This window comes from Eublepharis macularius, chromosome 1 (genome assembly GCF_028583425.1).
Source record: "Eublepharis macularius isolate TG4126 chromosome 1, MPM_Emac_v1.0, whole genome shotgun sequence".
Taxonomy (NCBI): domain Eukaryota; kingdom Metazoa; phylum Chordata; class Lepidosauria; order Squamata; family Eublepharidae; genus Eublepharis; species Eublepharis macularius.
In genome coordinates, this window is record NC_072790.1 from 225,024,078 (window position 1) to 225,041,094 (window position 17,017).

General features: G+C 48.1%; 1 protein-coding gene across 1 annotated transcript; it reads right to left on the reverse strand.

Moving 5' to 3' along the window:
• Positions 1 to 7,359: 7,359 nt before the first annotated feature.
• PPM1G (protein phosphatase, Mg2+/Mn2+ dependent 1G) lies at positions 7,360 to 14,977 on the reverse strand. The gene is made up of 10 exons (XM_054998745.1): positions 14,735 to 14,977; positions 14,052 to 14,121; positions 13,221 to 13,306; positions 12,263 to 12,398; positions 11,334 to 11,788; positions 10,889 to 11,020; positions 10,385 to 10,619; positions 9,396 to 9,525; positions 9,028 to 9,130; positions 7,360 to 8,061 (listed from the first exon to the last, which is right to left on the reverse strand). The coding sequence occupies exons 1-10, from the start codon at positions 14,852 to 14,854 to the stop codon at positions 7,864 to 7,866; spliced, it is 1,665 nt and encodes a 554-aa protein (XP_054854720.1). The 5' UTR covers positions 14,855 to 14,977; the 3' UTR covers positions 7,360 to 7,863.
• Between the last annotated feature and the right edge of the window lie 2,040 nt (positions 14,978 to 17,017).

A 17,017-nucleotide genomic window follows, 5' to 3' on the forward strand; every position in this document is an offset into this window, starting at 1 on the left:
GTCATTGAAGCGTCTAAGCAGGAGGAGAAAGGGAAGCCCAGACTTCCAGTGGATGAGTCACTGATTGCGTTGTCACTGTTGGCATGTCACAATCTCTCCCTTCACCCCCTAACCTACCTCTAATGAAATAATTAGTTCTAGTATCTGTGCGAAGTGCTGTCAAACGTTATTTATTTATGTTTTATCTCACTGGGACTCAAGGCAGGTTACACAGATGCGGGTGGAAGGGGACAACCTTGATAAGTCCTCTCCATCACAAAACTGGTCTTCTGTCAAGATTTTGCCTGTGGGTTTCAACTGAGCCATACAGAGTCACAGATTCACAGGAAGGACAAAATGCATCTCTTAACATGAATAGCAAAACCTATTGAAGGCTTTTTCAGCACTGAGGAAAGCCATCCTCCATTGGACTGTCCAAGGTTGTCAGTTTCATAAGATGAATTGGTTTTCTTAGGTGATCTTAAAGTTTCCTATTTGGAATCTAGCAAGCCTGAGCATGCAAAATGTACATGAGCAATAAAAGAAGGGATAGCCCAACCCTAACAGTCTTGCTGGCTTCTGCTACACGAGTTTAAGGTAGGAAATATCAGGTCACTTGGGTAAGTTCAGTTCTGTTGCTGTTATTTTTACAAAGGGTTAGATTCTATTATTTTGTTCTGCTAACAGAATTTTCTACCAGCACCAGGAGACAAGGGTTGGATCCAGCAACCTGCAGACCCTTCCCTGCAGTCATGCTTTCCTACCTGGCATAGTTGATTCCCAGGTCCACAGGACCCATGTGGACAAATAGCCCCAAGGGATCAGAATGCTGCAGTGGGGAGAAAGGGGGCAACATCTCCTTTCCTCTTCCGTGCAGATGGAAGAGGCAAAATGGTGATTTTGTCCCCTACTTTGTCCCCTCTGCAGGCTCCCAACTGATGGGGATGTTAGTCCATGGGGTACCACAAATCAAGTTTCCAGGGTAGAAAAGGACTGCCGGTGGGAAGAGAATGTGAAAAAGGTCTGCAACCTTTAAAATTGTTTGCTGACAGATTGCTGGATCCAGTTCTATGCCTTTTCTGCTATCAGTAATTAAACAGAATAGTTGGATCCAATCCTGTGTATATTGTAGTATTGCATTCAGTCAGGGCTTTTTTTCTGGGAAAAGAGGTGGTGGAACTCAGTGGTGGAACTCAAGACCACACAATGACATCACTTTGGGTCAGCTGGAACAAGGGGGGAGTTTTTAAAAGTTTAAATTGCCCTCAGCGAAAATGGTCACATGGCGGAGGGCAATCTAAACTCCCCTCTGTCTGGAGATCAGGGGGTGGGGACACCAGCCATGTGACCGTTTTCAAGAGGTTCTGGAACTCTGTTCCACTGCGTTCCTGCTGAAAAAAAGCCCTGCATTCAGTAATGGAAGGCTGACACAAGACTAACTCTCTCTCCAAGGAACTGAAAGGAAGTGTGCAGCACTTCACTGATTGTGATGTCACCTTTAGAGAATTCTCTTTGCAGCCATGTCCATAAGACTGCTCTACAGGAAAGGAACCTCACAGATGAGAGCACTGAGAGCCCCTTTTGCTCCTATGCTATGAAAAACCGCTAATTTTTCTGTTGGTCAATATATGTGAAAAGTGCGAAGACAAACAGGAAGCCCAGTTCTAGATTGATACCGCCTGGAAACTCAGGTCTAGGTAGTCCTGTCAGCAGTTCTTGAACATACAATAACCGGTTTGTCCTTTTCAATTCTCACAATATCAAATGCCTTTTCTTCAGTTTTTCTTCCAGCTTCTCACTGCAACTCGCAAACCGTTACACCTTTTGTTTTCTTTCTCCAGCTAGTGGTGGGGATCCAACCAACCTTTCACTCAATCTTGCCCTTTTTTGCTACAGTCCCTGTCCCACATGGCTCTTCTTCATGCAGGTCTCATGACCCCCCCCCCATAACCTTTCTGTGTGGCCAGAGGCGACCCTTCCTCCCTTTTTCACCAGTGGAAAAGGTAGTTGGATCCTCCTCAGTATTTCCCATTTTCCTTCTTTCCTGCTTCCATGTGAGCGAAGACACTGTTTATACTCCTAGTTCATTTTCATTGCTATTTGTCTCCAGACGTAATATTTTTTCCAACTAATGTTACTCATACAAAAGCTGTTTCTTGGTGCTACGTTAACCGAAACATGATCTCGACACTGCCGTGTCCTCCTTCTCCCCTTCCTTAGGATGTCCTTCTCAAAGCCACCTTGCTATCATTTTCATCAGGGGGGGAAGTCTTCCTCCACTGAACAGATACATGTTCAGCAGGTTGTTTTAAACATTTCAAGCAAAAAAACTTTAGTCAGCTCAGAATAATCCTCAAATTAACCCTGCAATCCTCAGATGAGAAAGCCGATTGCCTCATCCAAGGAGAAAACAATCAAAGTGATCCTTCAGCTCTCTACAAATTCACATTTTCCTTCCCTCTGATTAAAATTCTGAGGGAATTAGGTATTTCTCTTTCTAGATATTCATGCAAAACTATCCTATGATTTTCATCTTCAGACATATAATGGATTGGTTCCTATGGGTTTTAAAAAGTGAGGTCTCCCATCCAAGTAATATCCAGAGCTGACTCTGCTTAGCTTTTATTTCTTATTTATTTATTAGGCTTTTTGTCCTCTCTCCCCTTGAGCAGGCTCAGAGCAAAGCAAAATATGACAGTAAACATAAAAACAGTGGTTGCAGTTACAATTATATCAAAACATCATAATACAGTACACTCAGTGCATCCCCATTTTTCTAAGTATCACAGCCTGTGGGGCAGGGTAGCCATCCACCTGATGACAACCTAAATCGGGAGGGCAACATGTACCCCTCTTTCTACTGGCGGCAGGCCAGTTGGAGAAACCACCCATCTCAACCCCTGTAAGCCTGGCAGAACATCAGTTTTACAAGCCTGACAGAATGACAATAGGTCCCACTGGGTTCAGGTTTCCAAAGTTCCACCAGGTGGGCACCAGGGCCGAAAAAGCCCTGGCCCTGGTTGAGGCAAGGCAAATTTCCTTGGGGCCAGGGATTACCAGTAGCTGTTTTTCTGCTGGCTGGAGCATTCTCCATGGAACACAGGGCGAGAGATGGTCCTGTCTTTGACAAGATCAGGCTAATTATATCCCTCTTTTTTCCCCTTCAGTGGAGAACCAAAGTAGCTTGTCACGTTGTTCCCTCCTCTACATTAGGTGAGGCTGAGAGATTGGATCTCAAGTCCTAATCCTATACTCTAGCCTCAATACCACTCCTCTCTCTGCTCAGGATTGCATCATTCCTCTCCTGCCATATCTGAGAGTAGCATTCTGTGGCTCTGGAAAGGACTTGCTAAGGGCCTAGGACCCCTAAAGCAAAATACTGCCAGCCAAGGAGGCTTCGGTGAGGACAGGGAATCGAGTAAAGCTCCCCATTCTTGTACCAGTGGAGTCCTTGCTTGGCTGTATATCCTCCTAGGTGCAAGAACAAGATGGGGTGGTGGTGATATAACCCAGTTCCCCTTTCTCACTTGGTAGGTTTTTGCCCGTGGGGCATGGTCCTATCATTCCTGGCAGTGGCAATTCAGGATTTTGGAAAGGAATTATCTGTCCCTGCAAGTGCTTTCCACTCACACAAACATTGGCTCCAACCGATTGTATTTCTGAGGATGAAAAATGTCTAAGTTAGCCTTGCTCACCAAATAGAGAACTGCTATGAACCACCATGGCCTTTCCTTACCTCTCAGATGCATCCTCTATTTGGAAGCCCATGTTTGGTAGCACTGGGCTTAGGGTTTTGAGGTGGGGTGGAGAAAAGGGTGCTCAAATGATGAAAACATGAAGATGCTTTCTGCTGAGTCCAAACATGGCTCTATTAAGGTCAGTATTGTCTAATCAGAAGGGTAACTGCTCTCCAGGGTCTCAGGTAGAGATGTTTCACAGCACCTGCTCCCTGATCCTTTTAACTGATGATGCTGGGTATGAGACGGGGACCTTCTGCATGTCAAACAGCTGCTGTACTACTGAGCCATAGCCCTTCCCCAGTATTAGCAGCATAACTACCCCTACGTCTTTCTTGTTGCAGATATGGCCCAGATGCATGAATGCCCTTCTCAGTGCCACATAAAAACTATTCCTCACCCCTTTCTCTATCTGCCTGTTCCAGTGAATGAGCTGCTGTCTGTGCTGCCCACTCAAATGGTGGCTGAAGTTGGCAGTTTGCCTGCTGCAACGATGGCTGCCTCATTACATAGCACTAGTTATAGCCAACATGAAGAGCCGCGGCGAAAGCAGCAAGACAGCCAGTCCGCAAGCACCGTAGCTTTGGCTGGCAGCATGTTGAGCGAAGGCCAGGAAGCTTCTTACAGGTCAGTATGGCCGGTGCTTGGGTAGTCTGGATCAGGGGCAAGGGCAGAGGAAGCACCAGGCAAAAGTGCCTGATTGAACAGTGCACGGCCAGATGTGGGAAGCGAGAAGAGGGAGCTGTTGCACAGCATCTAGATTGTCCTCCCATTATTGCACAGGTTGAACTCAGTGGCTCCTGAGGTACCTTATTTCAAAGCAGGCTCGATGGGAGGAAATGTCCTTGGGTCACTCATCCCACAAGCCCAAGGGGTCCCAGCTGGAGGCAAAAAGCCACCTACCACTTCTGAACTAGGATGCTATGCGGCCCATCTCAGCTACTGGTGAGCTTGCCATCCTAGCCATTCTTGCTCTCTATCCTGCACAGGGATGGGCTGAACTTCGAGGTGGAGGTGGAAGTGGAGCCCCAGGCTTCTTCAGAGCGCAGCCTCTGCAGTGCGGCATCAGGCCACAGCTTCTCCACAGACTCTCTTGCCTGCACCAGTGATGGCTGCAGTCTGGCAGGAGCGACAATAGAATAAAGCAACCTCACCCAGAAGCCACACAGGATGCCAAGGACCCACGACCACATGTTGCTACGTCTGCAGCCCACGCTGGCCCCCCACTCCCCCAATGCCTTGCATCTTTAGTCCCTTCCCAGCCTTCAAATGCAGCTGAGAACTTGGTGCTTTGAGGCAATAAATCTGCAGCCAACAGAAGAACCCCCTCAACCCTCCATTTCCATTTTGTGGTGTCCACTCCCATGCGTTACCTATCAAGATTGGGGGAATGAACTTGCTCAGAGAATGGAACCCCTACCCACCCCGCAGCCAGGAGGGTCAATGCTGGAGCAAAAGGTCTTGGGTTCAGAACCTGACAACTCCTCTTAAAAGATCACTAGCAGAATTCCCTGAAATGTTGGGGGAGACGTAAACCGGGCTAGAATGTTTCAACAATGCAAGGTAACTTCCTATATATGTCCCTTGGAAGAGGGATGAGACTACAGGAGAAATTCCAAACCAAAAAGCCAGCTCCAAAGATGGAAAGGGTAAGGAAAGAGGTTGGTGGGTGCAAAAGAGGCAGAACTCTTGTAATGAGAGGTATAGTTACATCTAAGCCAGGAGTTAATGAGTAAAAGGGCTGGTTCTTTTAGGATTCACTCTATAAATGTTAGGGATCTCCACCTAGCAAAGGACCCAGGTACCCCTCTCTTTGATGCTGCAATAATTGCCCTGCTTTCTCTCTGAAGCACTACTCTTATAGATGCCCCAAATTCCGCCACAAAGAGAATGACACGGAGAACCAGTACGGTGCAGTGGTTGGCATGTCACACCAGGACAGGGGAAACCTGGATTCAAAGTGGAGAACTAGGTATACTGCCCTGAGGGTGTGAAAGACAGGCCTCCCCCCCCCCCACAATCATCTGATCACTCGGAGTGCCCATTTGCTATCAAACTGCTTGACTGCCAGATCTGCCCTGGGAACTGGCTGAAAAACAGGAAGGAGAAGGTAAGGTGTGCAAGTTACAGACACATAGGAATAAAGGGGGTTTTCATAAAGGAGAGAAGCAAGCTATGTGGTTTCTCTGAAATATGACATTGAGCATGATGCTGATTAGTTTATTAGTGAACTAGATGCAGGGTGAGCAGTGGACCACATGCAGGTAGGCTATTTTTTTTTCCTGAAGAGGCTGGAGGAGGGCAGGGACTCTCTTGGTCCTTGTGGCATCATCACAAACCTATGATATGTTGCTGCTTTCCAAGCCCAGTGGCAGATGCAGGAATCTTGGGAGAGGGCAGGCAACCTCCCTGAGCTCATGCTGAGCTTCACCACTGTGTGAAAAGGAGTCAAGAGAGTTGCCCCAAACCTCTCTGACATTGAGCGTAAGGAAGCTTGGACTACTTGCTGCAAACTGAGTAGGGCAGGACGCTTAAAGCAATCCCAAAGCTCGGCTTCCTACCTCAGTTAAAGAACCTTGGAGGGGCAGTCCAGTGGTAGCCACCAGTTAGCAATTGCAGACGGGTTTGCATCAAGGAAACTCAGGTTGTTGCTGATTGCTGGGCCAAGCAAGCAGCAAACGGCTCTAGCAAGGCTCTCTCCAGCCTGGGTAAATGAGCAACGAAATGGCAAATGAGATTCAAGTGTAAAACAATGCATGTGGGGGGCAAAGAAGCCCCGCTTTTACATGCACGCTGGTGGTAACTGACCAGGAAAGAGATCTTAGGGGTTGTGGTAGCTAACTCAGTGAAAACAACGATTCAGTGCGCAGCAGTACAAACAGCAAATTCCCCACTAGGGTTTAGTAAGAAAGGAAATGAAAATAAAGAACGTTAGTGCCCTAGTCCCACGCCCAGCCTGTATCTATAAGCGCAGCCACATTTGAAATACTGTCTACAGTTCTGGTCACGCCTCAGAACACACAAACAGCAGGGTATCACAGAGTTAGGAAAAGGCAGCCACATTGAAGCACTTTCCTCCCAAAGAAAGGCTGAAGTATTTAGTGTTACCTTACAAAATCCCCTACTACAAAACGCGGTGCTGGTAATTGTGTGTTCTTCACTATGAAGCCGTGAAGAGTCTTTATCTATAGCTTTTAGTCACAATGCCCAAAGAATTATGATCTGCTCAGAAGCAAGGGTCTAAAAGATCAGCTACTGGAAAACTAGTTTCATAATGTTCCCAGCAGGTCACATTTGTGATTATCTGTTGGCTACCTAAAAATGCTGGAGATGGACCACTGCAATATTCAGGGGACCAAGATATCACAAGCGCATACTGTATTTACCCCAAAGGATGTTTTATTTTTTTTCCCCAGTTGTGTTATCATAAAACTTTTTATGGACAGCATTTGGGGGACGGCCATTTTTCTTTCAGGTAAATACAGTACATCTTGCAGTCTGTACGCATTTGGGAGGCATGAGAAATGAGGGGCAGGCTGAAGGAGCCTGAGAACATCAGCCATCCACCCCACACCTTTCCCTGTGAAACAGATGCAGAACGTTTCACGAAAACTTTTCCCTACAAAAAGCACAGAGTCACCGCTCAGTTTTTGGTCTTTTAGTTTGAAAAAAATTTCATTGAAAGTGAACAACACAGAGGGAGGCTTGGCAGCCAATTTCTTTTTTGGGTGGGGGTGGGGGGGGAGGGCAGCTAGTCCCACAAATAAAACCAGAAGGGCTTTAAGGGGGGGAGGGTGCAGATTCGAAACCTCCACAATGGACAACTGCTTCCTGCTGACAGAAAACATCACAGGCACGGAAATGGCAACAACCACACGGAGACGCTGCGGGGCAAGGTGGGTGGAGGAGAGGCTTCTGGCCACTGACCAGGCCCTGCCCCTCCCTGCCATTCATTCTTTGGAATGGTTTCAAAGAACAGCAGGGGACCAACATGAACCCCATTCCACCCCCCCCCCTGCAATGACACAGACGAACTGGGCCTCCCTAAGGCTAAAAAATGGCCTAAATCGGGCATCGAGAGTTCAGCATTGCTTAGAAAAACAAGAGTCCAGTGAGAGCTTGGGCAATTCCCAGCCCAACTCAGCTGCTAGTCCTGCTTGGCTTTCTTGCTGCAGCTCTCTTCCGTGGGGGCAGCCGCTGCCGTGTTGTCCTCAAGTTTCCGTTTGCCACCCTCAGCAGGGAGGGCCTGGCCAGGGCGGGGCTTGAATGAGATGATGATGCAGGTCATGTTATCACAGCCTGTTCCATCACCTGACGTGTCAGGAGCCAAGCAGCGGTCCAGGAGCTGGGGTGAGAGAAAGCAGAGAATGAGCCTCATTGTTCCGTTATTAAACAGTCCATGGACTCCCTTCCAGCAGGATCATGCATGACGCACAGGTCTCCACTAGGTTATACAAAGATGTGCCTGTACTCAGCCAGACTTGAATACACAAATGTAACAATAGTTTGTCAGGTAGTCCACGGCAAACCTGGTGAGCTGAGACTGAGGGTACAGTGTCCTTTTCAGGCACAGAAGTGATCACAGACCTACAACGCCAGGCTTTGTGACTGGCAGACTGTAATGCCTCTGGAGCACCCACCCCTGGTATTGATTCTACCACCACCCGGTTCCTGTGCTCCCCAAGCCCAACAATGGCAACAGACAGCAAGCACCTTCCCTGCAGTACTGATATGACCACTTACAATCCCAGCCATACCCTGACAACACTGATCGTTTAAAGCTCTGACTTTCCAATAACAACTTGCCAAAACGTCATACTTTATTATCTGGCGTTTGAAAAAAAAAAAACCGTTGAAAGAGAAGCAATTATAGCTGGGAAATAGCTTTCATGGGTCAGAGTACACTGCGTCAGGCGCACAAAGTGCTTCTCCTTAAGTCAGCAGAAATATATACGAAGAGACGGGATTACAAAGGGAGGCCCAGCCATTCAGAAGACTGGTGTGCTACAATTACCATGCAAATACATGTGGATCATTTTTCTCACCTCTTTACAATCGCACGCATACAACTGAAGGTGACATAATACTCAACTGGCAGAAAGGGCTCTAGCTCACAAGACAGGCTCCAATTCTGCCACAATACATTTAGGTGTCACAAGACTCTTAGAGTAACAACAGCTATCCATCTTAAAAACATTTCAGAATTGGGAACACTGTCAGAGAAGCTGCTTAGAATGGATGGACAAGTTTTTTGCAAACAAGTGCATTTCAGCTCTCACTCACACATCTCCCAGCCCCACCCTGGACTCACTTCTTCTACAATGGACGAAAGGGATCGCAGCTTGTCATTCTTGTCCTTCTCAGTGATCTTGGATTGGACAAAATCCACCACCTCCTGGCTGCTCATGACATTCCTGGGTAGGAAAAGAAGGGGAAGGTCGTAACAAGCAGAGGGCTTTTGTGCTGCGTTAATCTTACACCCCACCAAAGCTTCACAACCTCATGTTTCCTGGGTTACTATTATCATCCCCTCTCTAGCCTCAGCAGTCAACAGAAGACACTCAGAGTCAGTATGGAACCAAAGGTGAGATGGGAAAGACCAGCAGAAAAATCTTGTTATTCCTCACCCCCTCCCAACCCAGTCATGGAGCTTCTGCCATTGCCCAGCCCCCAACCTACCAGATGCCATCGCAGGCAATGACCATAAAGTCGTGGTCATCGTTGATTGTCAGCACCTTAATGTCTGGCAACGCTGAGATCATCTGCTCCTCTGGAGGCAGATTCTTATTGCGTTTGTAGAAGTGATCTCCTGGAGTAGAGAAGCATAGAACAGGTGTGTAAGGAGGGACTTCCTGTCCTTGAAGACACTTCTCAGGAGGCAGGAAGGAGACTATGGCACAGAGACAGACACAGCACCAGGGCACGCCCCGCCCCCCCCGCCTCCAGTGACTTTGGCACATCAGATATATTGTTCAGCAAAGGCTGAAAAGGAAAAGCTGAAATTCACTATGATAACATGTGTGTGAGGGCCACCAGCTCAGATGGCTTTGAAAGGAGATGTGACAATCACAGGTATAGCAATGGTGATCAAATGGATCTTCCCTGTTCAAAGGCAGAATAAATCTGAATGATAGCTGCTGGGGAACATACAGCAGGGGAAGGTTATTTCCCTCCACGCCCTGCTTCTAGAGTGGATCCAGACTAAATTACCTGTTGAAGGGGAGGCGCAATTTCCACTAATTTCCCATTCCTGTTGCAGATCCCTTTTGCCCCTCATGCCATTCCTGAGGGTTCCCTATTCCCCAGCAGCAGCGTTTCAGGGAGATCAGTGGGCTGCAGCAGAAAAGTTCTGTCCCGCCTTCTGTAACCCGCAACGTTAGTCTGAATCCAACCCTCGGCGCTTCCAAGAAAGAACTTCATTGACTACAGCTGGAAACAGAATCTTGGCCTTGACAGCCCCTTGGTCTACTCAGAAAGGCCTTTTCTTCCTATTTTCCCTTTGACATAGCATCCACTCTCTCCCTGCTAACGTGCTGCCACTTCCATAGCCCCAGGTCAGGGCAGAATGGATGGAAGGATGGCAGATGGACAGCTGCGTAAAAGAAACTAAGGCACCGTTAGATACGGGAGCCCAGGCCAGTGCAGGTCTGGCACCTCAGCACACTCACCAATGGCCCTGGAGAGGTTGAGGCCACCATTCACCCGGCCATCCATGGTCACTTTCCCACCAGCATTCTTTATTCTGGCCAACTCCACCTCATCTTCAGGCTTGTGGTCATAGGACATGTCAACAGCCTTGCCGCCCTCTGACACCACACAGCGAGAGTCCCCAGCATTGGCCACAATGAGCTGCTTGCCGCGGATGAGGGCAACCACTGCTGTTGTACCGCTATCTGAGCCAGGCTGCAAACAAAGAAGAGCATCAGACATGCCCCTGGTACAGGAGCTGAGGCTGGCTGCAAGAGTGCTTTCTAGAGCTAGGCCAAGGGCAGACAGCTGTTTTTGCCCCTCACTTTGTCCTCAGGGTCGCACATAATACAGCACATCTTCTCTTTTTGTTTCCCAAGCTGCACTTCCTATGTAGCAACAGCAGCAAGGCTCCCTGGCTCAGACCACAACTTCTCATGGGCACTGTGGCAGATGCCCCTCCTTCCCCCAACTCCATTACTGACCTTCTCCTTTCCCTCCATGCCTGCAAGCATCATGTCTTCATCTTCATCCTCCTCTGCTTCTTCTGTATCATCTTCATCCTCCTCCATTTCTCCTTCTTCACTGCTGTATCCATCTTCATCCTCACTACATTCCTAGCAGAGATAAGAACAACCCAGACCCACCCACCCCAAAAACAATCAGACTGAGTGAAGAACAATGAAGGGGGATGCTTCATTGAAGGGGGGGTGCTTTCTCACATGGCCAACCACATTTCCTCAAGCCCCAAAAACAAGCAGATTGAGCAGAGGGCAACAAACGGTCCTGTAGGCAACAGATGTCTCTCCCACAAGGCAAACCAGGGCCATCTACTTATCAGCAAAGCATCCCGAGTACCAAAGCTCCCTCTCCGCACCCATCTGTGGAAGAACAAGATTCTGTCTCTCGCCAACTGAAGCTAGAGTTTACCTCGCTGTCGTCTTCCTCCTCCTCTTCCTCCTCCTCCGCTTCCTCAGATTCCTCCTCGCTGTCCTCAAAGAACTTGGACTTGGCAGTTCGTTGGCTCTTGCTTGCGGAGGAGCAGGAAGGCTCAGCCTCACCTGCTGCAGGGGCTGCTCCTTCAGCCGACTTTTTTGGGGGAGTGTTGGCATCCCCTCCACCAGCCATATCTGGGCCAGGAGAGGTGCTGGTGGCAGACTCAGGGCATAACTTGCCATTCTTCTCCTCCTCCTGGTGATGCTTTGAGAGCTCCTCAGTACCTGCTTCACCGTTCACACTCGGCTCCTCCCGTGCATCCTCTGGGCCCTGCTCTACCACTGGTGGCCCTAGCTTGCCCTTGACACAGTTCTGGCCATAGCGAGTGAGCAGTTCCTCAATGGTCATTGTTGCCTCCTCATGCAGTAAGGCAGCTTCCTCGTTGTCCACTGAAGGGATGAGTTTGACTGTCAATATTACATCAGGCTTCTTGCACCTCTCATGCTATATAATACAAAAATAACATGCATCCACCCTGCCCCCTCCCCAAAGCAAATAGATAACTTTTCCCAAACAGGACCTGGAGACACTAAAGAACTTGCAAGCACCCATCCTCCCCATTAGGTTCAACCAGCCCTGTATTGTTTAAGGCCCCAAAGTGTTTCAGTCTCTTGAGTTGGAAATACTGAAATTACTTGGGGGTCAGGGGGCTCAAGTGAAGTCAGCATCTTGTATTTATGAAGACACCCCTCTGATCTCATTTGTGTATGAGAGAATGCAGGCACCTTCACTGGCAGGCTTCAAATCTCAGGACCCCTTCTGGTCCTGCTCAACAGGACCACCACCCCCTATTGAGTCTAGATATATTTTGGCTTCACTCTCAAACTGCCCACTATTGAGCAGTGAGCTGCTGTTTTGCTCACCATCATCTTCATCAGCCACCTTCTCCTCCTTTTCCTCTCCATCGTGTCGGGGCCGCCCTGCCATCAGCGCCAACTCCTTGACAACCTCCTCATTCGTCAGCTTGGCATCAATGGCCAAAAAGGCATCCTCAAGGGCCTGTGGGAGTTAGCCAGTGTGGAAGAGAGCCCCGGGGAGTTAGCCAGTGTTGAAGACAGAGTGCTGCACTCAGACCTTTACTTTGATCCTGCCAAGCAGTTCTTGTATTTTCCTAGAGTCCTGTCGCTGGTTTTGTTTAGTTTCTGTTGGGACCTCCACAGCACTGTTCTGACTGATAGCCCAGAAATCCCTCAAGGGGGATTAGGTGCTACGCCAGCATGAGCCAATTCTTACTTAAAGTACAACTTGGCCACACTGCTCTAGGACTCAGGAAACAGATTTATTTATTCAAATATTTTCAGTCTGCCTTTCTCACCATTCTCAATGGCTCAAGGCGGCTCATATTGCCACTCAAAATCAGCAGGCAAAAACATTAACAACATCAACTTGACACAGATAGTAACACAAGCAAAAAAGTTTCCCCGTGCAAGATTAAAGGCATCAGGAACAATGAATCAAAAATTTGGACTACGAGGATTCATAGCCATTAAGAAATATCAAGTTCTGCAAGTCAACTAACCCCATTCTGCTTACTATTTACATTAAAAGTGCTATGGCTGAAAGTTACCCTTTGGAGGTGAAAAAGGTGGTTCTAATTCAGAAGCAAAGCAAAAAAATAATAATTCTAAAGGTGTTTAAAGATTCTCTGAACCATTTTGTGTCTCAGATTCTGAAGTCAAGACCCACAAATAATGGCTTCACTATACAAGTCTGGAAGAACTTAATGCCCAGCTCGTTGCGCCATAAAATCAGAAGAATGGTAAGGAAAAGCTGCTGGCAGCACAAATGAGGATGCTGCTGGATCAAGTTCTTCAGGCTTACCTTTTGTAGCTTGCCTTCCTTGTATGCTTTCTGGTCCTTGATGATCTCAGGGAGGTACTTGGCACAATATAAAGCAACTTCTTCCCCTGGATTCCAGGAAAGAGCAGTTAGAAGCCTGTTTGCCCTAGCCCCAACTCAGAACCAATTAACCCCAGAGAAGGAAGGAAAATGCTTCATCTAGGCAGAAGGAAGCTAATTGGTGATCATTCTGGTAATGAGACCACTTCTTCACCAAAGCATGCTAAGAGTCATCTTGTGTGCCCAACAGAAAATAACTAGACAGGCTGCCAAGCTAATGAAAAATGGCCACCCCCAAAAGAAGCCAGTGGATATGCTACCAGTGTCTGTGGCCACTGGCCCTGGCCTCTCTGCCAAGGAGCGGAGGCAGAAATATGAGACAAAGGACAAAAGCACAGCAGTGCAAGATTAGCCCAGTGCAAACTGGTTTCAGTTTGAATGGGAAGATACTGTACTCTTCCCTCCCACTGCCACTTCATGCTCACCAGCCCTCTCTCTCCCTCACTGGCAGACTCAATAGTAGAATATTTGCCTTAAATGCAGAAGGTTCCAGGTTCAATGCCCAGTATTCTATTTAAATGATCTCAGATGGTGGGCACTGGGGAAAAGTTTTTATCTGCTTGAAGTCCTGAAATGCTGCTACAGATTAGAGGAGACAGTATTGGCTACAAGAGCCAAATAGTCTGACTCATTCTTAATCAGTTTCAGATATGTTTATGTACACCCCTACATTTGACACACACACCCCTGACATCGTTGTATATGTCCAACTGCTGGTTGTACAAAGCAAAACCATCTCCCAGGATCTTTTACCTCCATGACCATCATAGACGGAGAACATTGCTGTCTCATTGTCCAGGTCAGGAATGCAATTGTGCGCGTCCTGAAAGAGAAGGCAAATCAGCAAATAAGAGAAAAAACATTTGCTTCTTGTAATGTAGCAACTGAGGAAGATCCCAAAACAACAAAGCAGGGAATAGCTGCTGGTACATGCTAAATGTATAGGAACACTTTCCCAAATAAGACTGCTTCAGGAATAATCTGAGACCTTTTGAACAGAACAGACAGCAACATTCAGCACCTGGTCTAGCCATTCTCTGCTTCACACTGAACAAATCTCACGGCATTCTAGGGCCAAAACCAACTGCTGACGCTTCTGTTAAATGCACGCAAAGACTAAGCAAACCACGACTAGTCTCGGGCTGGAGACCAGGAGCTGCGCACCAAATGCAGCAGTGACCTCTCCAAGACCTCCTTTAGGGGTAATGAAAACTCAGTTGGGAAGCAGGTTGGGCTCCTGAAAGCAAATCAAACCAGCAAAAACCGGGCGAAGAGCAGAAGACGCGAGCCCCGAGGGGAGGGTCCTAGCCCCAGGAACGCCGCAGTGAGCCGGAGGAAAAGCCGGAGCGAGGAGGGCCAGGCGGCGCCTCTGCTCATGAAGCTCCCGCTCGGCGCCAGCCGGCCACGCCCCCTCCCCCTGGCCTTCCTTCCCTCACCTCCATGGAGACCCGCCAGCCTTGCATGGCGCTGTAGCCGAAGTACAGCGGGCGCGGCCCCGACCCGCCGCCGTCCCCTGAGGTCTTGGCCGTCCTGGGCTGCGAAAGGTAGGCCCCCATGGCCGGCCGAAGGGAAGAACCAGGCCCCGCCGAGCGGGACGAGGGGAAAGGAGGGAGGGAGGGAAGGCGCGCACGGCGGCGGCAGAAGCGGACCGAGCGAGAGAAGGAGGGAGACCGGGAGACGGAAGCGGAACCAGGCACCATAGAGTCGCCGCCAGGAGGAACGAGGGGGACCGGAAGCCAAGGCCAGGGAGCCGCAGGCGGAAAAGGAATCTCGAGAAGGAAACAAAGACCCTGGCCATAGAGATACGCGCGGTAAATGGGCAGAGTCATTACCTAGAAAGGATGACCGGAAGTGGAGCGTTGCAAAAGGGCAGGAAACGGAGAGAGGATGGGGGAGTGGCGACCATAGAGCTCCGGCGAAGGAGAGGCGGGCTTGCGCACGAGACAGCTTGACGTTGGTTGCCAGGCAACGTAGGAAGGCCGCGAAGTGGGCTCCAGGCCAATGTAAACTGCCTGCCAGGTTCTGAGGGAGTGCAGGGTGAGAAACCCGTGGAGGCACGGAGCAGCTCTCTGCACGACCTCAGAGACATTCAGCTCCAAGGTATAGAAGAGGCGCTGAGGAAGCGATGAGCCGTTAATTCACAAGAAAATATATTATTTCTGCACTGATTAGTTAGCTTCCTTTAGACTAACAGTGCAACCCTAAACAGAGGTACTCCAGTCAAAGCCTATCGAAATCAACGGGCTTAGACTGGTGTAACTCTGTTTAGGATTACATTGTAAGTCTGTAAGATACAGTGATTACAACAACAGTACCAGAATACTGTTATTAAGCCCAACTTTAAAAAAAAATCACAAAAGAGTGAGAATGGCAGAACTTTGCTGAAGGCTGTGGATGTTAAGCAGAGACAAAACTGCCCCAAACAAAACAGGATGAGCTTTCCAGCATGTACAGCAGCACTTTTTCTTTCCTGGCCTTCTTTTCTTTTGGCTTAGCATCAAGCCCAAGTAGTCTTCTGCTGAACTCAAAAAAGTTTGTAACTTGTTCGTCGGTCCTAATTATGTTACTGGATTTTTTCCCCCTAACAGACCATCAGAGCTGTCTGGAGAAGTTTTAGGAGTTGTCATCTCACCTAACTGCCACAAAATACCAGGAGTAGAACCAAATATTCTATGATTTTTCTCTCTCTGTTCCAGATGCAGTTTGCTGGGCCCGCTTTCTTAAAGAAGAGATAAACAGGAGAAAAAGGACTCCTTCAGCCTTTCCTCCCATGCTGTTTCCCCCCTGAAAAAAATCACCACCATCTGCTTCTATGCATAGCATTCCTCTCCTATCACAAATGAGGTATATTCTGCACACAGTAACCCTGCCAGACCTTCTAAATATTCTGATTTTGGGACTTGAGAGGCATGGAGCTGTGCACACATATACCCCGATCCCATCATATCAGCAAAATGACCTCCATTCTGGCAGTTAAGATCTTGTAGAAAAAGCCAGCCTGTGTCAGCACAGTAACAAAATCTGTACAAGGCAGAAATATCTGCAGAATAGCAAGCAGTAAAGCTTCAGTCTCACTGACTAGAGCAACCAGGGCAATGATGATCAGTGTCATGGAATCTGGAGTCATTGTGTTTTCTTGCCTGACTATAGTCACTTTGGCAGATAACCTGCACCTAGGAAGCTTCAGCCTCTGGTGATGTCCAGACTTCTGTGCTGGTTTCCATAAGGTACACTGCTGTGGTTAATTGCCTCCTTAGCACAGGCAGCTTTCTCCTGGATATGTGTAATACTCAGAACCTTTCTATCTTTGCCTGACACAGCACTGAACCCCATAAAGCATTGACAGCGGCCAGCATGAATTTTCCCAACAGAGATCTGAGATTTTGCACTCTCCTCAGTGATCAACTGGGCAATAGCCAAGAGTTATGCTTTCCATCCCTCACAGCGTTATTAGGCCGAGGCCCACAAAATTCATTTTTCCCTGATGTTTTATTTATTTATAGTCCACCTTTTCCACTGACACTCAAGGCAGATTAGACATTGTAAGTCAGTACAGTCCATTTCAAAGACATTTTAATAAACAATGTAAAAGGGCACACAAATGCAAATGTTTAAAGATTTAAACTAACAGAAATCCAGTACAGAGTTGAAGAACCGCTGAAACGGAGCCATATTACACAGTACAGAAACCACCCAGCAGGATCACAGCAACAGACAGT

Excerpts from the sequence above, each read along its gene's own strand:
- PPM1G (XM_054998745.1), bottom strand. The coding sequence starts at position 14,854 with ATGGGGGCCTACCTTTCGCAGCCCAGGACGGCCAAGACCTCAGGGGAC. Across the intron at positions 12,399-13,220 it reads AGGAAGGCAAGCTACAAAAG|GCCCTTGAGGATGCCTTTTT; the intron begins GTAAGCCTGAAG and ends TAACTCCCACAG. Across the intron at positions 8,062-9,027 it reads TTTCGTCCATTGTAGAAGAA|CTCCTGGACCGCTGCTTGGC; the intron begins GTGAGTCCAGGG and ends CTCTCACCCCAG.